The 21,135-nt window shown below is 36.5% G+C and overlaps 1 protein-coding gene across 11 annotated transcripts in view; it reads left to right on the forward strand.

Moving 5' to 3' along the window:
• Positions 1–21,135, forward strand: part of Myo9a (myosin IXA) — a 187,762-nt gene that overhangs the window by 49,389 nt on the left and 117,238 nt on the right. For 8 of the 11 annotated variants that reach the window (XM_085689177.2, XM_085689184.2, XM_085689176.2 and 5 more), the window contains exons 7-11: positions 100–150; positions 3,147–3,244; positions 8,506–8,632; positions 11,988–12,077; positions 17,316–17,432. In XM_085689177.2, coding sequence (XP_085545303.2) covers positions 100–150; positions 3,147–3,244; positions 8,506–8,632; positions 11,988–12,077; positions 17,316–17,432 — 483 coding nt within the window. The remainder of the gene's footprint in view (positions 1–99; positions 151–3,146; positions 3,245–8,505; positions 8,633–11,987; positions 12,078–17,315; positions 17,433–21,135) is intronic. The other 3 variants (XM_085689181.2, XM_085689182.2, XM_085689187.2) reach the window with 1 other exon arrangement.

The following is a 21,135-nucleotide window of genomic DNA, read 5'->3' on the forward strand; positions in this document are numbered from 1 at the left end:
TATTTGTTTGAAAACCTTAGGCTGTTCCTCTTTAACCTTATAATACAGTACTAAAATTGGTTCCCTTTAAATTCCTCTGTCTGAATTTGAATATCTCAGTTTCAGGGGATGCTGTGTCCTCTTCTGGCCTCTGAAGACCCCTGCATTCATGTGTGTATATCTATCTATACATCACACAGAAATAGAAACTTTTAAAAAAAGACTACTGGAGGTTTTAAGTTCAGTTTTATAAGGCGTATATGGTAGAAAATGACTGTTTAGCCGGGCAGTGGTGGCGCACACCTTTAATCCCATTACTTGGGAGGCAGAGGTAGGCGGATCTCTGTGAGTTTGAGGTCAGCCTGGTCTACAAGAGGTAGTTCCAGGACAGGCACCAAAGCTACAGAGAAACCTTGTCTTGAAAAAAAGCAAAAAAGGGAAATGGCTATGTTTATCTGTTTTATTTCATGTAAGTACAAATCTGTAAGTATAAAATGATAATAAAAAGCTTTTATTTCTTTCTATAGTTAGGTCACTTACACAAAGGTGAAAGCATAAATACATCTAACTATATTAACTAATTAAGTTCTTAAGTATTCTTTCTATAAATATAACATGTCTTAATCTTTGCATTAAAGAGTCACAACTTTCTCATTGCAAAATTCCCCTATGCCAGAGTTGTGAAGCATCAGCATGTTGTGTGGGTGTTAGTTTTTTTCCTTCCAGACAAAATTTGGTTACATTACCATTTCATAATCAAGATGTTATTGGTTTCAGATTTAATAATATTTTGGGAAATAGCTATTTCAATTTGTAGTTTCTTGAAGAATTGTAATAGAAAAGTATATTTTACATCAAAGTATGATTGATGACTTACTTGTTCAGACTTGACTGTGGAACTGTGGATTGGTCTTTATTTTTTCAAAGTTAAAGTAATGCTTACGAATTTGAGGTTGTTTGGCTTGCCCCCAATATTAGCTCATCTACTTACTAATTTTGAGACCTTCAGAAGGTCACTTAATTTTCATTTTATTTCCCCCTCATATTTTTTTCTTTTTTGCTTAATTCTTTTATTCCTGCCATCTACTTCAGAGAACAGTGATCTTTGGTCCCTTCAACATGCTTATATTCTTGCACTTTGGGTTACATAGCAAGACTCTCAAAAAGATGGATGGAACCCCAGGCCTGTAATATGGCCCTCAGAAAGACTGAGGCAGGAGTATCTCAAGTTTATACCAGCCTGTGTTACTTAGGAGATTTGAGGTCAATTTACTCCATGTTGAAATTCTCAAAAAACAAACAAACCCCAAAATCCCTCCAAAAATGGTCTTTAAATTTTGTATTAAATTTGAGAATAACAATATGTCTGAAGAATTTGATAGAGTATTGAACACTTAAGTGTTGTGGAAAAATGTCATTTCTACATTTGCTAGCATTATTTGAATTAGAGAATGATTTTTTTATTAGGAACTTTTTCCCCCCTTATTTATTTATTTAAAGAATTTCCACTTCCTCTCCTCCTCCCAATACCTTCCCGCTCCCCCCACTCCCTCTCCTCCTCCCTCACCATTCCCAAGAGCAGTCAGGGTTTCCTGCCCTGTGGGAGGAACTTTTTTATTTTTAAATTTTATTAGATATTTAAAAAAAATACCAATCCAAGTTCCCACTCCCTCCCCTCTCGTTTCCTCCACACACCCTCCCCCACCCATAACCTGTGGAGTCTTTGCCACTTTAACAGTGCAGGTTCCAGCTCATGATAGGCATTAAGTCCAGTCAAGAAGAGGTTAGTTATTCATATAATGTTTGTGCCACTATTGCACCAGTATATCTTGCAGGTAGTTAGTTCACTGTTGTAGGTTGCAGGGTTGTAGCTGGGTAATATTGATTACTTTTTCTTCGTGTAATGTTCAAGGTACCTTCTAGTACATTGAACTCTAGTCAGTAAGGATAAAGCTTCTATTGGGACACCAGCTTGATTTTTCTGTTTGATGATATTAAGTAAGTTGTGTCTTCAGCAATAGTGCCTTGCCATCAGGTTGTAAAGGGTAACCAATAGCCTTGGCAGATAGCCTGTGATGTTTGGGACAAGGTTCTAGGGGACCCCTTTGGCCAGTTCAACAGATATAACTCTTTCCAGGCTCTGGGAGTTTTACTTGGTGGTTTAAGGTGTCTGTTTTGGCGGGGCATTGTCTTCTCCACTATGTATGTGTCTTTGCCTGTTAAGGCCAGAAAGGGACATCAGATAGATACCTTGGAGCTGGAGTCATAGGTGATTATTTGACATCTGATGCCAACTAGGAACTAACTTGGGTCTTCTTGAGAGCAGCAAGTATTCTTAAGTGCTAAGTGATCTTTCTAGCCCTTCAATAATTATTTTTATTGATTCATGTGACGTGTATTTTTTTTTTTTTTGATTTTTCAAGACAGATTTGCTGTCGTTTTGAAGCCTGTACTGTAACTAGCTTTTGTAGACTAGGCTGGCCTTGAACTCACAGAGATCCTCCTGCCTCTGCCTCCTGAATGTTGGGATTAAAGGCCTGCACCACCCTGCTCATGATGTGTGTTTTTGAAGGGTCTTCAATTTTGGCATAATTTATTTTGGTTGATCACTATGATGTGTGTATTTATTAGTTTTTGCTACTCTTTCTTTTCTTCATATACCTACTGTAACACCAACTGGTTTATATTATATAAATCCAGGTTTCACTTCTCAGCTGCTTACTGTCTATTATCTTTTTTGTTTGTGTATTTGTATGCTTTAATTCAAGGCTTTACATAAGATAGACACTTGTTAAAAATTTGTTGAATAAATTAACATCTGTGTATGGACTTGAGCTCTCTTCTATGTTTTAAATCTCCTAAACTCTTTAGTGCTCTTAAAAATCAAACTTGGTATCCATATATTTTATAAATGCCACTAACTCTCCACCATTTTGAGATCCTGTGCCTGTGATTGTTAAGGGTAGAAAAAAAGGTACTATTTAATATTTGGTAGATATATTTACTTTGCTTATCTGTACTCATATAAGAGGCTTAATGAGCCTGTGTGTAAATATTCTACTAGTTCTAATCATTTACACAGGAACCTACTGAAATTGATGAATGGCTCACATTGTTTTTAAACAGGCAATCTTGATATATTTTCTCCCATTTCTTGTCTTAAGTAGGATTGCTTCACAGTGGAGGGAGAAGATTTGAGACATGATTTTGAACGCTTACAATTGGCCATGGAAATGGTAGGATTTCTCCCGAAGACACGAAGACAGTGAGTTTTAAAATTTTTATTCATTTACTGTAGTTTTGTATTACACGTATAAAGTAAAGCATAATGTGTCTTTGAGAAATTTCTCTTAGTTATTTTAAAGACATTTTTATTCTTTGGTAATTTCAGACATATGTACAATATATCTTTATCACATATATCTTCAGCTTTTTCCTATTCCTTTTCCTTCTTCTGTAACCCACTGAATAGAATTTGTGTTGCTTGCATAAGCAATGGAACCTACCTGCAGCCATATCCATGAAGAAAAAATAGACTTCTATTTTTTCTAATCTTTATGTAAAATATAACATTCCATGCATATTTACATGTGTGTTGCTGTATTAAAAATTTTGATCTGTGGATGTAGCTCTGTGGTAGAATACTTGTTTTGTATATATAAGACTGTAGACTCAATACCTAACAGCATTATTGTCAACAAGCAAAAAGCAAGCCAAACTAACCACAAAACCTCTATACATGTTAATATAAACAAAATGGAAACATAAAAAAAATTTTAATAGGGCTGATGAAGATGACTAATCAGATGAAATGCTTGCTGTCTAAAAATGAGGGCTAGAGTTCAGATCCTCAGTACCCACATCAGAAAAACCTGGTGAGCATGATAGCCTCTCTATGATCCCAGTGAACAGGAAGCAAAGATAGGGAATCTCTGTAGCCAAAATAGAAAACATGACAAGCTCTGGTTCAGCAATAGACTTTACCTCAATATATGCCTCAAGGTGCAGAGAAATAAGAAAGGACATCTGTGAACTGGAGTGATGGCTCAGAGGTTAAAAACATTGGCTGCTTCTCCAGATGAGCCCGTGAGCCCGTTCAGTTCCCAATACCAATAGGTAGGGCTCCTCACCATAATTTGTAACTTCAGTTCCAGGGGATCTGCTGCCCTCTTTTGGCCTTTGCAGGCACCACATGAATGTTGCATAGACATGCTTGTAAAATACCTATACACATAAAATAATAAAAAGTTGAAATTAAAATTTAGATAAAAGATAGCTGATGTTTAAATGGGCCTCTACATGCATTCACTCACATGCATGTACCCTCTACGTGTTCACCCTCATACATGCATTAACAGATCAGTAACATACATAAACCAAAAGCGTTCGTTTTAGAAAATGAAGTAATTTATGTTTCAGTAAACTATTTAAAATTAAAGATACAACTTTGTCTCTTCCCAGAGGAATATTTTTGTTGTTGTTGTTGTTTTAGATACATGGTTTCTCTGTGTCGTCATGGCTGTCCTGAGCTCACTCTGTAGATCAGGCTGGCCACAATCTCACATAGATCCACCTGCCTGTACCTCCTGAGTACTGGGATTAAAGGTGTGCGCTACCACACAATCCGACTGCTGTAGGAGTATTTTTTCTTTTCCCTTCCCCTCCCCTCCCCTCCCCTCCTCTCTCCTTCCTTGCCTTCTTCTCCCCTCCCCTCCCCTCCCCTCCCCTCCCCTCCCCTCCCCTCCTCTCTCCTTCCTTGCCTTCTTCTCCCCTCCCCTCCCCTCCCCTCCCCTCCTCTTCCCTCTCCTCCCCTCCCCCCTCCCCTCTCCTCCCCTCCTTCCTTCTTGTTAGGGATAGGGTTTCTTTGTGTAGCCTTAGCTGTTCTGTAACTCACTCTGTAGAACAGGCTGACCTTGAACTCAGAGATCAGACTGCCTCTGCCTCTGAGTGCGAGTGCTGGGATTAAAGAAGTGTGCAGTCACCGCCCAGCAGGAATATTTTTTTTCCATTACTTTTATCTGTTTAGTTTTGGAGGCAGGGTCATGATATCATGTATTGTTCAGACTGGTGTAAGGGCCTGCCTAGCCTCCGAAGTAACTCAAACTACGAACACACACTTTTGAATCTAGCTGTTTTTATAATTGTTTTTGAAGTGTCTGTGGGATTCATGTTGAAGATATGTCATATTTGGATGTGAAATGAATGAATAATCTCTTGAGTCATGAGTTTCTATAAGGAGAATATTAGCCTGACCTGTTTTTCTGTGTATTGGTATGCCTCTGGAATTATAAAATTCTCTTCTGGATTCCTTTTATGAGAAGTTAGTTAAAACCAAACAGTACAGTCTATAATTGTGCAAACATACTTACTGCAATTCAGTGAAGGTCAACATAGGAGAAAACCTCCCTTGGTTTCTGTTATCTCCCTCTTCCCCCAGGGCCACTTACATACTGCATGTGATCCTGAGTGGATGACATATAAACTGAATGAAGTATGAGAATATGTCCTGAGTGAGTGACCCTAATGCTAAAAGCTGAATTCTGGCTTGGTAGTGGTGGCATACGCCTTTAATCCTAGCACACAGGAGGCAAAGGTAGCTGTGTCTCTGAGTTCAAGGCCAACCTGGTCAACAGATTGAGTTCTAGGACAGCCAGAGCAGTACAGAAGAAAAACAAAACAACAACAAAAAAAAGATGATTTCTGAAATGATCTGAAATTTAAAATATCTTGAATATTTACACGGTGCTCAAACTTCTTCAGACTTTGGAGCATTTGGGATTTTTAGATTAGGAGTACAAAAAGTCATGAACCTATTCTACAGTCTGAGAAATTCCAAAACCTCAAATATTTTTTGTCATGATAATTTTTTTTAATATTTATTTATTTATATTTTGCATACATTGGTGTTTTGCCATGAATGTTGGGTCTCCTGGAACTAGAATTACAGACAGTTGTGAGCTGCCATGTGGGTGCTGGGAATTGAACCCGGGTCCTCTGGAAGAGCAGTCAGTGCTCTTAACCACTGAGCCATCTCCCTAGCCCCTGTCATGATAATTTTGAGTGAAGTGTACTCTCTATATTTTTTCCACTCATTCAGAAAATTGTGTTGTTTTGGATAGAGAATATATGGTGTGTACTGCTACTTCCCTTTCTTGTGCCCACAGTTAGCTAATAAATTGTAGCATTCTTTCCTGTTTCCTATGATATGCTCTAGAATTGCTTTCCATAACTGTGTAGCCATCCTTAAATTTTGGCAATGTTGAAAGCTTTTTTTTATAATATAAATTTTTTTATAGATAGGCATATGCTATGTAGCTCAGGCCTACCTTAGACTCTCTGATCTTCCTTTCTTAGACTAATGAGTGCTGGGATTTGGCACCATACACAACAAAATCTGTTTTAAGAAATGTTAATGTCTTGCCTTTGTTAAATGAAAAAATTTGTTTGCTATGCTATTTCTGCTTTCTGTATTTTAAGATACCTACTTTTTAGTTGTTTGTGTTATCTTCTAATGTAAAATTATAAACATTTTAAGACTCAAGATTCCAACTGGGCATGGTAGCATAGACTTTTAATCTCAGCGTACTGGAGGCAGAGGGAGGTTGATCTCTGTGAGTTTCAGGCCAGCCTGGTTTACATAGTCACTTCCAGGACAAACAGGACAATATAGAGAGACTCCGTTCTCAAACAACAGACAGAAAAAAATATCATGACTCCTGTTTATATTTTAAAATCTTTTCAATCCTGACTTATCACATTAGGTTATTTTTAAGATATTATTGCTTAAGAGTTGTATGACGTATTTTTGAGAACATTAATGTACCAATTTTTGAAATAGATATGAAAAGTGGGTCATACATTTGTGTTAATTTAATTTTTGACTTCTAGATTTTAATGATGTTTAAGAGATTCTGAGTTTATTTTTTATATCTTAGAATACTTATGAATACTTATAATACTTTTATGAATTATTCCTTTGGGGTTGACTTATATTTTCTAATTTTAAATTACTTGAAAAAGAACATTTGTGAATTAGATGTTAATTAAATACCTCTTAAAGTATATTTGGTTCTGGGCTGGAGAGATGGTTCAGTGGTTAAGAGTATTGCCTGCTCTTCCAAAGGTCCTGAGTTCAATTCCCAGCAAGCACATGGTGACTCACAACCATTTGTAATGAGGTCTGGTGTCCTCTTCTGGCCTGCAGGCATACACGCAGACAGAATATTGTGCACATAATAAATAAATATTTTAAAAAGTATATTTGGTTCTGAGGAACTATATTTTAATTAGACTATTTTCTAATTTTGCAAAGTCAAATTTCAGCTATTATAAATTTTTAATTATAAATATGTAATTTAAATATAAGAAGACACATGGTTAAGTTTTAACAGTAGGTTAGATTTATTCTAAGGAAGTAATAAGTCAATAGGCATATGGATATGTGTATTTAGGATATTTAAAAATATTTTATTTTTAATCATATGTATATGTCTATGTGTGGGTTTGTACTCATGAGTGCAGTGTTCATGGAGGCCAGAAGAGGGTGACTGATGCCCTGGAGCTGGAGTTACAGGCTTTTATTAGACATCTGGCCGTGTGATGTGAGTGCTGGGAACTGAATTTGTGTCTTCTTCAAGAGTAGTTGGCGGTCTTAACTGGTGAACTAGCCATCTTTCCAGCCCCTCTTGAGGGCTTTAAAAAGGTGTGTGTATGTGTGTGTACACATTCATTTTATGTGTATGCTTCTTTGTGAGTACATGTGCACATGTTTGTGTGGTAGGTGTACAGGGAGACTGGAAGAGGGTATTGGAATCCTAGGGACCTGGAGTTATGGGCATTTGCAGGAAGCCTGGCTTGTTATGTGGGTACTGTGTTTCAAACTCGGGTTCTCATGATTCTACAACAACCACTTAATAACCACTGAAGTAGTAGAATGTTGTTCAGTTGTGTTAAATGTCTGAAATTGCAGATAAGTTAGGGCATGATTTTTTCTCAACTAAGTGGAAGTAGTTCTTAGTAACTTCTGAGGCATATGAAGTTGAAGCAGATGTTAAATGATAGTGAATACAAGTAGCAAAGTGCTGACAAGGAGTTTGAATTAGTATTTCAGTAAACTTTTTTTGTAAAGAGAAAGAGAATATGTTGAATCTAGGGCGATTTTATTTAAAAGAAGAGAAAATAAACAATATTTTGATTAAAAAAAAAGTTCTTCAATATCCAAGTTAGAGGTAGGAAATGAAGACAGTACAACTCCTGAATCAACTGAAGTTGATGGAATATAGTGTACAAGTGGAGAGTTAGTTTTTAAATTTGTTTTGTTTTATGCCATATGTTGTATCTGAATGTTACATGTTAATAATTTATTAACTGACATAGTTAATTGTTAAAGTTTAGTTAAAATTACCATTCTTTTGTGAAGATCAAAATACTTCATAATTTGTACTGGTGAATTTGTTTTGGATTTGGAGTAAAATGAGCTTTGATAATGTATCTAGCAAACTTTAATCTGTGCTTTTATTTTCATAGGATTTTCTCTCTGCTCTCAGCAATACTACATTTGGGTAATATCTCCTATAAAAAGAAGACCTATCGGGATGACTCTATTGACATCTGTAATCCTGAAGTACTGCCTATTGTCTCAGAATTATTAGAAGTGAGTCATTCATTCTCGGTCCTTATTTTAGATAATTGGTAACTTCTTATTTTTAATTTATATGTCCTTTATACTTATAAGTGGGTATACTTAGTTAAAATGATTTCACTCGATACTATTTTAAGATAGTGTTTTCAGAAGTTGAAATTCCTCCTGGATCCCTGCCTTACTTTACTTGTGAATGTGCCAAGATCGTTAGGTCTATGTTTTCTCCCTTGCCTTCACTTCCCCTCAGCACATTATTCCTTCAGTTTGTTGACTATGATAAATATTTCCACTCTAGGTTGTTTAGGGGCTATGTTAATGTTGCTCTTTCTAACTTGAGGTTTCTTCTTTCTTCTCTCCCTCCCCCTCCTTTCCCCCCTTCCTTCCTTCTTTCTTTCCTGAAACGGGATTTGTGGTGTTTTTTTTGGTTTTTCGAGACAGGGTTTCTCTGTAGCTTTTGGAGCCTGTCCTGGAACTAGCTCTTGTAGACCAGGCTGGCCTTGAACTCACAGAGATCCACCTGCCTCTGCCTCTGGCTGCTGAGATTGAAGGCATGCGCCACCACCAGACCCTGTTCTATTGCTCCTCCCAGAGTGATAGTGTGTCTTTACTTTTTGTGCTTGAATGGGTTTTGACAAATGGATGAAGTCATGTGTTCACAGTTACAGTCTTATACAGAACTCTTACACTGCTCTAAAACTCCTCTTCACCCTAATTTTCATTTTCACATGCAATGTAATTGTAGTTATATAGTTAATTTTAGTTCTAGATGGACTTATTTTATTTGGTAGCATGCATTTGAGATACATCCTTTTAAGCCAGGTGTAGTGCCTCATGTCTTTAGTTCCAACACTTTGGAGAAAGAGGCAGGCAGTTCTCAGTGAATTTAAGGACAAACTAGTTTACCTAGTGAGTTCCAGGACAGCTAGGACTACATAGAGAGACCCTGTCTCAAAAACGAAACAAAAAACATTAACTATGGTTAATACTTATATTGTACATGTGCAGTACAGTTGTTGATCCTCTCATAAATTGAAGAGCATCTTGATTGTTTGTGGTTTAGAGCAGTTAGAAATAGCTCAGGGTGCTTTTTTATAGTTAAAAATTCCAAATAATACCTTTTAGATCATATGCCCCTTCATAGATTAAGATGTCTAAACTAGGGCAGAAGAGAAGACTCAGAGGTTAAGAGTACTGGCTGCTCTTCTGGAGATCCTGAGTCCAGTTCCCAGCAATCACATGATGGCTCACAATCATCTGTAATTATCTATGACATCTGGTGTTCTCCTCTGGTGTGTAGGTATACATGCAGGCAGAATGCCGTATACATAATAAACAAACAAACAAACAAATAGTCTAAACTAATTCATTGTATGTAGAACCATTTACTTCTTGGCATAATTTAGGTGAGATTTTTACAGAAAAAGTTATTTCCCAGTATATGTCCATTATAAAGCCAGTCGAGAGCATTGGATAACCTCTTTTTCATATCTTTAACCTCAGTGATTATTTTTTCTTTATATATTGCTTATTAACCTCAATGGAATGATATTGTGACAGAAGAGCATGGAATAAATTTCTACCAAGATGTAGATCATTGTATCTGAAGATTGTAATTTTTTCTTTTTTTCTTTTTTGTTTTTTTTTGAGACAGGGTTTCTCTGTAGCTCTGGAGCCTGTCCTGGAACTAGCTCTTGTAGACCGGCTGGCCTCGAACTCACAAAGATCTACCTGCCTCTTCCTCCCGGGATTAAAGGCTTACGCTACCACCACCCAGCTCTGAAGATTATAATTTTGAAGGTCATAGACTAGATTTCAATCAGGCATTTCAGATATTTTAATCAAACATTTAGTATTATGATAAATTAGGACATTGTGCCTGGGGTCCTATTTTAAACTCAGACATAAATAGCAGGTATTCTAGTCTTAATTAGTATTCCTTTGTCAGAGGTTAGTTAAGAGAGATTCAGGGAGATTAAAAGAGAAATTCAGGGATTTGGAATGTCTCAGCTGGTAAAGTGTCTGTTTTATCTGAGTTTGAATCCACACACTCAAATAAAAACTGGTCTTGTGCATCTGTAATTTAAGTACTGGAAGGGGAAGAGTGAGAGAGGGATGTCAGGAAAGGCAGTACCCTGAGCTTACTGGCCAGTCATTATAGCCAGTCAGTGAAGTCTGGTTGCGTTGACATACCCTGCCTGAAAAAGTAAGGTGGAATCAGGCATGGCGGCTATGCCTTAAATCCCAGCACTCAGAAGTAAAAGGCAGATTGATGTCTATAAGTTCAAGGTCAGCTTGGTCTACACAGTCAGTTCTAGGACAGCCAGGACTACACAGAGAGATCTTGTTGTAGAAAACAAAACAAGATCTACAGAAATAAACAAATGCCTGACATTGAGTCCTGCTTTCCATAGTGCCTGTATACACGCACACACACAGAGCGCACATACAGATGCATATAACAGTTTTATTTGTATTGAAAATCCCTTTATGTGTATTAGTGTTTTGCTTACATGTATGTATATATGTCATGTGTGTACCTGGTGCCCACGAAGGTTACAAGAGGATGTAACTTTCTCTGGAACTGGAATTACAGTGATTTTGAACCACCATATGGGTGTTAAGAACTGAAACAAGGTCCTCAGCAAGAGCAGGTGTTTTTAACCACAGAGTCATTTATTAATTAGTATCCATTTTTTCTTTTGAAAAGAAAATAATTCAGTCAGGTGTTGATGGTGTATGCCTGGAACCTCAGTACTCACAAGGTTGAGGAGAAGGTTCACCATGAGTTTGAAACCAGCCTGGGCTACAGAGTGAGACCGTGTTACAAATAAATGTAATATTGTTTACTTTTGGGATGGGAGTAAAAGCAAAGCAGTACCTTTATCTGAAAGTTTAATGTGCATATATAAAAATAAATGTAGAACAAAAGTATTCTTCAGAAGTCTTAGATTCCAGGAGTGCTTTCATCCTTTGTCCATGGCCTTCTTTAGATAGTGAAATCTAGAGAACTAGTGTGCCATATTTAGATTTGTGTCTCTGTTCCCAGATGTGTGTGTGAGATGCTGGTGAGAACCCATGACCTTTCATATGCTAGGCAAGCTCTCTAGAGTTAAACTTTTCACTTGGAAGCATACTTTGAAAAGAAACCATTTGTTGCTTTTTTCTTCTATTTTAGATGGAGGAATTATCATTAGTTGTATGCTTAAATTCCTCTTTAGCCATTATTAAGATTGTGTATGTTTCTTTGCATTTCTTTTATATTCACTCTATATTCCTTTCATTAAAATTTTTCTCTAGTTAGCTTTTCAGTGTAATAATTGAGTCTGTCATAAATCTTGCATATTGAATTTACCTTTCTACTTTATAGGTTAAAGAAGAGATGCTCTTTGAAGCATTAGTTACAAGGAAGACGGTGACCGTGGGCGAAAAACTTATTTTACCATATAAGCTGGCAGAGGTATGGTTTTCTGGGGCATCAGTATTTTGAATACTCTAGAATATAGGGTTTGTAGGTTTTTTTCTTTTTCTTTTCCCTTTTTTATGTAATGAAAATTACATTAGGCAAAAAGTTATTAGCGTACTTTTGAGGAAAAAACATAACTCTTCTGTAGGTTTGGAAACTTAAAATTTAATGTGTTTTTTTATCTATCTATCTATCTATCTATCTATCTATCTATCTATCTATCTATCTATCTATCTTAATATGAAACTATAGCCAGGCACACGCCATTAATCCTAGTACTTGGGAGGCAGAGGCATGCAGATCTCTGAGTTTGAGGCCAGCCTGGTCTACAGAACCAGTTCCAGGATAGCTAGGGCTGATTACATAGAGAAACCCTGTATTGAACTCTCCTCCCCAAACAAAATAAAACATAATAAGATAAAACAAAATTATCACATTGAAGTTGGATACAACAAGCCAGCAGAAGGAAAAGAACCCAAGAGAAGGCATAGAAGTCAAAGACCCATTTGTTTGCATACTCAAGAATCCCATAAAAACACCAAGCCATAGAGGACCTGGTGTAGACCTGTGCAAGCCCTACGAGTGCTGCTTCAGTCTCTGTGAGTGAGTTTTACTCACGTTTATTTAGAGGGTCTTGTTGTCTTGGTGTCTTCCATCCCCTCTGACTCTTACACTTTTTCTACCTCCTCTTCCAAGTGGTTTCCTGAGCTCTGAGAGGAGGATTTGATGGAGATATCCCATTTAGGGCTGAGTGTTCCAAGGCCTCTCACTCTGCTTAATGTTTGGCTGTGAGTTTTTTATTTGTTTATATTTGCTACTGGAGGAAGCTCTGATGATGGCTGAACAAGGTACTGATCTATAAGTATAACAGAATATCATTAGAAGTTACTTTCTCAGTTTGGTTTTTGTTGTTTTGTTTTTTGTTTTTTGAAACAGGGTTTCTTTGTGTCCTGGAACTTGTTTTGTAAACCAGGCTTGCCTTGAATTCATAGAGATCTGCCTGTCTCTGTCTCCTGAGTGCTGGGATTAAAAGCGTGAGTCATAACTGCCCAGCCTGTTTTTTTTTAGACTAGTATATTTGATTTTACCCTACGTTCCTGGACACTCTGCCTTTTGGTTCTTGGTTGCCCAAGTAGGGTCAGGTATGGGTTCTATCTTGTGGAGTGGGCGTTAAGTCAAATTAGACATTGGTTGCTTTCTTCCACAAGCTTTGTGCCACCATTTCCGTATCATATCTTGTAGGCACAATAACAATGTAGATCAGCGGGTTTGTGGCTGACCTGGTGTTTACATTGCTGTTTTGGTAATGTGCAGTTTACCTACTTGTACCAGAAACTCACTGTGGTTTTAAATAGTAGGCTTTCATTTTTCTTTAAGGATCTTAAAAAAAAAACCCACCTTATTAATTTGTATGGGTGTTTTGTGTGCATGTATATTTTTGTACCATATGTATAGAGATACCATGGACGCAAGAGTTAGAGTCACTTTAGAGCTACCATGTGGGTACACAGTGTATAGAAGGATTATTCCACAACATTTTTTGTCTAAATAAAAAGGAAGGTTTTTTAACTTTAAATATAAAATTATATATAATAAAAGTTATCAAGTAAAAATTAGTAAGATCAAGGGGATACAAATTGGAAAAGAAGAAGTCAAACTCTCACTGTTTGCTGAATGATATGATAGTTTACATAAGTGATCCCAAAAATTCTACCAAGGAATTTCTACAACTCATAAACACTTTCAGCAATGTAGCAGGATACAAGATTAACTCAAAAAAATCAGTAGCCCTCCTGTACATAGATGATAAAAGGGCAGGGGAAGAAGAAATCAGGAATCCATAAATATGTCAGAGTAACTCTAACCAAACGAGTGGAAGACTTGTATGAGAAGAACTTTAAATCTTTGAAGAAAGAAATTGAAGAAGACAGCAGAAAGTGGAAAGATCTCCCTTGCTCTTGGTAGGCAGAATTAACATAGTAAAAGTGGCAGTCTTACTAAAAGCAATCTAATTGGGATATGAAACCACTGCTAAAGTAGTCTGTGAGGCTGGATCATCTTAGCCAGCAGCTGTGAGGCTATTTTGGATGCAGAATTTGGAGAAGACCATAGCAGAGGCATTTTGAAATGCTGGATCACCTGGGCCATCCATTTTTATTGGTGTCTTGTGTCTTTGTTCTGAAAGTACATAAACTTTTAAGATTTATTTGTTAAGTATACAGTGTTCTTCCTGCGTGCATGCCTGCAGGCTAGAAGAGGGCACCAGACCTCATTACAGATGGTTGTGAGCCACCGTGTGGTTGCTGGGAGTTGAACTCAGGACCTTTGGAAGAGCAGGCAATGCTCATAACCACTGAGCCATCTCTCCAGCCCCCAATACATAAACTTTTAAAAGTAGTATACAAGAATGGAACATGTGGTGTGCCCAAGTCAGTTAAAGGTTTTTTGTTTGTTTGTTTTTTTAACAAGTAAAATATATATGTTATGTGTCTTGTGGTTTTATTTCTTTATGTTTGAAGTCAGAATTTTCACCAGGTCTTCCCTTGTCAAACCTGATCCATATTAACCTGGAACAGTTCCATAGCTTCTCATGTCCTATAGAAATAAAAGCATGACCTCTCTGAATCTGAATGCGTACAAAGGGGGAGGGAGAGATGGGAGTCAAATATTCCCAAGATAGCTCCAAAAGATTATTTCAAGATTATTCTTTATTGTAAGGGGAAAAACTCACAGAACAGTAATGGGAAGTCCAACTTCAAGGTGTGGAATGCCAGAACAAGAGAGTGCGAGCTGGGCAGCCTTGTGGTTTTCTCTGGGTACCCAAAAACTCACACCCCCAACCTGGTCCAGACTCTTAAAGGTCATTGGCTGGAGGAGGTTCCCCATCACCTCTCCCCCAAAGTAACCTATCTTTTGACTTCCATTTTGAAGTGAAGACATTTTAAAAATGTACAGAATTATATAGGTTGGTTTAATCCAGCATTTTTTATAATACAGTTTTTATAATGTGTCTTAGCAGCTGTAGTACCTTCATTAGCAATAAGACTTTTCTTTCCTGCTGCCAGTTTCCAAATAACTGACAGAGAGACTTAATATTAATTAGAAATGGTTGACCTGTAGCTTGGTTTTTTTTACTAACTAGCTCTACAAACTTAAATATTTATTTACATTTCTATTAATTTACGTTCTGCCATGTGGTGTTGCCTCTCTCTTATCTTGGAGCATGCTATTTCTTGTCATTTGCAGTTTATTTCTTAAGTACCATTAAGAGAATATTAAATAAAAGGTCCCCAATTCCTTTTAATGAGGGCTTTCTAATTAAGCCAGATCCACTTAGTATCTTCAGTTAAGGAATGCAAGATAGCTCAAAAGGTGCAAGTACTTACTGCCAGGCAGTGTTATGTTCCCACATAAATATTTAAAAATCAGCAATGTATACCAACCTGGAAACTCATGATCTCTTAATAATAAATGCCTAGAGTACAGGCCTTTGCACCATGCCTGACTTTTTTAATTATTGAAATTCATAAATAAGTTCATCTTTTTTGTGTTATGTGTTATATTATATCACTACTTTATAGATATCTAAGCTGTAGCCTAATAATTCAAGTGTCTTGTGCAGTCCATACAGCTAGAATGAGTTCAGAAACAGAAATTGACTGGTAGTCTTCTCTTATTTCCTCACCACTTGAAAACAGAGGTGTTAATATAAACAGTAAAACATGATTAGCATTTATATTCTCTTATGTGATAGGACTCAATTATTTTTTTTTAATTTTTGTAAAGTGTTTTTCTTTCCCTCTCTTTGGGAGACAGTTTGACTTTGTGATTCATGCTAGCCTCGAACTCATGACAGTTTGCCTGCTTCAATTTCTTGTGTGCTGGAATTTACTGCTTTTTAAATGTGAATTTTCTTTAATTTATATCCTCTCCGACCTTTTGTTTTCAAGTATACCCAATTTTGATACCTGGAATCTTTCAAAATTACTTTTTCAGGGTTTTTTTTCTTTTCTTTTCTTTTCGTTTCTTTCTTTTTTTTTTTAACTTTTTGAAGTAGGGTCTCTCAATGTAACCTAAAGCTTCCCAGATAACCAGTTTCCTGTGCGTACCCCTGTTGACTTCTTCGCATGTGGAATTATGCAAAGGTTGCCATGTGCACCGTACATTGATGTGGGTTGTGAACTCCTGTCCTCATGATTCTCTAACAAGCAGTTTAGCTGCTTATCTCCTTAGCCCTGCTCCCACTTTTTCCCCCGAAACAAATTTCAGATTTCTTGGATTCTATCAAGAAACTAGTGAAGTGAAATAAAGTATAAATTTCATAATTGCCTAATTAAGAGATTGCTATTATTTTCTTTTTTGTTTGTTTGTTTATTTTTTATTTTTTTCGAGACAGGGTTTTCAGTTGTTTTGGAGCCTGTCCTGGAACTCGCTCTGTAGACCAGCCTGGCATTGAACTCACAGAGATCCACCTGCCGAGTGCTGGGATTAAAGGCGTGCGCCACAATTGCCTGGCTTGTTAATATTTTCTTGAATGAAACTGTCATATAGTACTGTGAATGACAAACTGAAGACAGCTTATATAATGTCTATATTCTAAGAGTGAAAGAAGGATTCTGCAAATTGCAATGTCCTCTTTTGCTGTCAGGTTTCTTAACCTAGACTATTTTCTCCAATTATAACAGGTATAGTTATTTGTTTTCAGACTTCCCATTTTACCACCTTTGTTTGGGAGAAAATATGCCCCCATATACAGTTAAAAAAATGCTTTGAAGGGGCTGGAGAGATGGCTCAGAGGTTAAGAGCACTGCCTGCTCTTCCAAAGGTCCTGAGTTCAATTCCTAGCAACCACATGGTGGCTCACAACCATCTGTGATGGGGTCTGGTGCCCTCTTCTGGCCTGCAGGCATACATACAGACAGAATATTGTATACACAATAAATAAATAAATGTTTTTTTTAAATGCTTTGAATTGAGTGATTCATACATAGATTTTGTTTCATGGAATTATTTTCTAGATTCCTGAGTTGGACTAAATTAGAGTACATACAGAAAACTTTAATTATAGGCTATTTAAATTGACAGACAATCTAGTTTTCTAATTCAGAATAGGTTTTCCTTCTGAAATGAAAGCAAAAATAGTCTTTGTTATTGTATCTTAGTGAAATTATTACCATTCCACTTTGTAATCTTAATTCACTTTTCACTCATAATTTTCTTTGTGTTTTGTAGGCTGTGACAGTGAGAAACTCCATGGCTAAATCTTTATATAGTGCTCTGTTTGACTGGATCGTGTTTCGTATTAATCATGCACTTCTAAATAGTAAAGATTTGGAGCATGATACCAAGGTAAAGACCTATTGTATTATATTTTACCCAAAAACTGTTCAATAAAGTGGTGAGTACTTGAAATTTTAAGGAATAAAATTACATAGAGTCAAATCAGCTTTACTTCTGTTACTTATTTCCATATTCAGGTTAACTGTTCTGTGTGTCTTTCTATACTATTACCCTATTTACTTACATGCTAAAGAGCTTTATATACAAAGTTGATCTTAAAAATAGAAATAGAATCAGACTTTGTATTGTTCCAGTTTTGTTTTTTTATATAAAAATTTCTTAAAATAGATTCCTATAAAATACATTTTCATATAAGATTTCATAAAGTATGTAATTATATATTTTTAATGATCGTGTAATACTAGCTGGGCATGGTTGCATACACCTTTAATCCCAATCCTTGGGAGGAAAAGGCAAGTGGATATCTGTGTGTTCGAGACCATCCCACTCATGTGATAGAATGAGTTACAGGACAGCTAGGACTACATGAAGAAACTTCCTTGGGGGGAACCCCGCCCCAAAAAACCTCCAAAATTATAAATTATAATATTTAGTGTGATTTGTTTCTAAGATGATCTCACTACAAGTAAATATTTTTATTTCATCCTAAACAATACTAAAATAAATACTTTTTTTTTTTTTTTTAAAGACAGAGTGCTACCGTATAGCCAGGTTGTTTTGAACTTGAGATCCTTCTATGCCTGACTGATAGGTTCTTGGGGTTAGAGGTGGACTCCACCATGTTCCGGTATAGATATTCTTTTACTGGCCTTTGTATACTTCTCTGTAGGATAAATTTAGCTTATTGTTCCTGGGTTTAAGGATGTTATCTGTTGCTCCCAAAAGGACTGTATAATTTTTTTTCGTTTTGTTTTTTGTTTTTCAAGACGGCTTCTCTGTCACTGGAACTAGCTCTTGTAGACCAGGCTGGACTCGAACTCAGAGTTCTGCCTGCCTCTGCCTACCAAGTGTTGGGATTAGAGGCTTGTGCCAGCACCACCTGGCAAGGACTGTATACTTCTACCAGTGAGATGTAGTTCTCTTTTTTTCTCTGAACTTTTATCCATATTGTATATTATCGGTGTTTATATTTTCTAATATAAGAGAAATTATCCTCCTTTCCTGTTTTTCCCATTCTTTTTAGGAATGAAAGCCAAACATCTTGTCATGCTATTCTTTTTTGTCCCTCCCCCTTTTTATTGTTGTTTTTTGATACAGGTTTCTCTATGTCATTTTGGAGCTTGTTCTGGTACTTGCTCTGTAGCCCAGGCTGGCCTCGAACTTACAGAAATCTGCCTGCCTCTGGCTACCAAGTGCTGGGATTAAAGGGATGTACCTCAACACTTGGCTGTCATATTTTTCTTAAACTTGTGTATCTTCTGTATTACTTATTTATATCATAGTTCTGTTTTAGTTCCTTTCTGCTTTTCCTTTTTAAGAGCTAATGTGAAATATCTTAGAGATTTTTGTTTGATGTATGCTGCAAATATTTTCTCTTCTTAAATAGTTATTCATGTTACAAGGGTTTTTTTTTTTTTTTTTTTTTTGGTTCTTTGAGACAGGGTTTTTCTGTTGCTTTGGAGCCTGTCCTGGAGCTAGCTCTTGTAGACCAGGCTGGCCTCGAACTCACAGAGATTCGCTTGCCTCTGCCTTCCGAGTGCTGGGATTAAAGGCATGCGCCACCTCTGCCCGACTCATGCTATAAGTTTTTATGCATTTAGTTTTGTCATTCGTTTATAGTCTTTCATTTATATATTTGCTTATTAGAAATACTTGTTCTAGTTCGAGTTTATAACATATTTAGTATTCTACTTTTAAAATTTAATTTTGTTTTCAAATTAGATTTAGATCTTTTTGTTTGCTTGGTTTTTTTTTTTTAAAGACATTTTCTCTATATATAACCTTAGATCTACTTGCTTTTGCCTCCTGAGTCCTAGGAATAAAGGCAATGCCATCGTGCCCTGCTTTTTCTTGTTTTTTTTTTTTTTTTTTTAGGTTATTGTAGTTTAGGCATAAGCTGACCATTTTCCTGCTTTCTCTTGAATGTTGTAATTATAGTTGTATGCTGCCATGCTTACCTCTGGACATTATTTTGATGTGACAGATTATATGTCTATATTATAAAACTTTAATAATTTTAGATCCAGATCCATTTTAATTTTTAATAACCATTATGTACCAATTTACTTACTGTGAAAAAGTTTCATCTTTTTTGTTTAATCCTACTAACTCAATGTAAAATTATTCTTTTTTAAAAAAATTATTTTTATTTTATGTGCATTAGAGTTTTGTTTACATGTATGTCTGTATGAGAGTGTCAGATCCCCTGAAAGTGGAGTTACAGACAGTTGTGAGCTGCGTGTGGGTGTTGGGAATTGAACCTAGTTCCTCTGAAGAACAGTCTTACCTGTCCCATAAAACTATTCTTACATTTTTTTTTATATTTCAAGTAATTCCATAACTATAAAACTAAAATCTCAATCTTATTATTAAATTAACTTATTTGTGAAGAATATTATTTCATTTTCTTCTAAGTGACTAGATTTTTAGTGACCAAAATTGAATAATACCCTCTTGATACAGTTTTTTGTTTTGTTTTTGTTTTTGTTTTTCGAGACAGGGTTTCTCTCTGTTGCTTTGGAGCCAGTCCTGGTACCAGCTTTTGTAGACCAGGCTGGCCTCAAATTCACAGAGATCTGCCTGCCTCTGCTTCCCAAGTGCTGGGATTAAAGGCGTGCGCCACCACCGCCCGGCCTGATACAGTTTTCAAAACATCTTTTTGTACACTATATTAGTTTGCTTACTGTGTCTTAGTACCAGTGGAGGCATTTTCTCATTTAATCAAGAGTATTATATCCCATATTAGAATGAGATTGAGTTTCGGGTTGTGGTGCATGCCTCTAATCCTAGCACTCAAGAGGCTAAAGATGGAAGATTAGGACTTAGAGACCAAGACCCATTTTCAGAGTTGGGGGATAGGGAAGTGAGAAATATAAAATGGTTCATTAGGTTTTATTTTTGTTGTTGCTATAACAAAATAACCGACAAGAGTAACTTAAGGACATTTTATTTTAATCACATTATGAGGGTACAGCTCTCCACCTTGGATAAGTCATTCCAGCAAGGACTTGAGGTGGTTGGTCCCATCTTATCTGCAGAATGGAAGCAGAAAGAGGTGGATTCTGACATTCAGCTCTCTCAGCCTGGGATACCTCCCCCATGTCCCTGTAACCCAGTCAGTGCAATAGAGCTGCCCACCCACATTAAAGGTGAATCTCCCCACCTCAGTTAAACTCTCTGGAAATGCCCTCACAGACATGGCCAGAGAGAGACCTTTCTCCTAGATTCTGTCAAGTTGTCAATGAATATTAGTAATCAAATTTGGTAACAGATATTAGAGTTGAATCTGAATGAATCATAGTAAGACATTACAAAGGTAATTCCTAGAAGTCAAATATTAAGAAAGGGAACACTAGACATTTATGTCTTCTACTAAATAGCTAGGATTTGAGTGTTGTTGCTGAAGAGTCATGAGTTGATTTAGTGGTTTGTTTTATTTTGGCGGGGAGGAGGGCTAGGGTGGTCCTTAATCACTTTTCAAACATTCACTCATGCATTTTATCTATCTGTCTGTCTGTCTATCTATCTATCTATCTATCTATCTATCTATCTATCTATCTATCTATCTATCAAAGTCTCCCTATGAATCCCA

The sequence above is a fragment of the Myodes glareolus genome, chromosome 4, assembly GCF_982192425.1.
Source record: "Myodes glareolus chromosome 4, mMyoGla1.1, whole genome shotgun sequence".
Lineage (NCBI taxonomy): Eukaryota > Metazoa > Chordata > Mammalia > Rodentia > Cricetidae > Myodes > Myodes glareolus.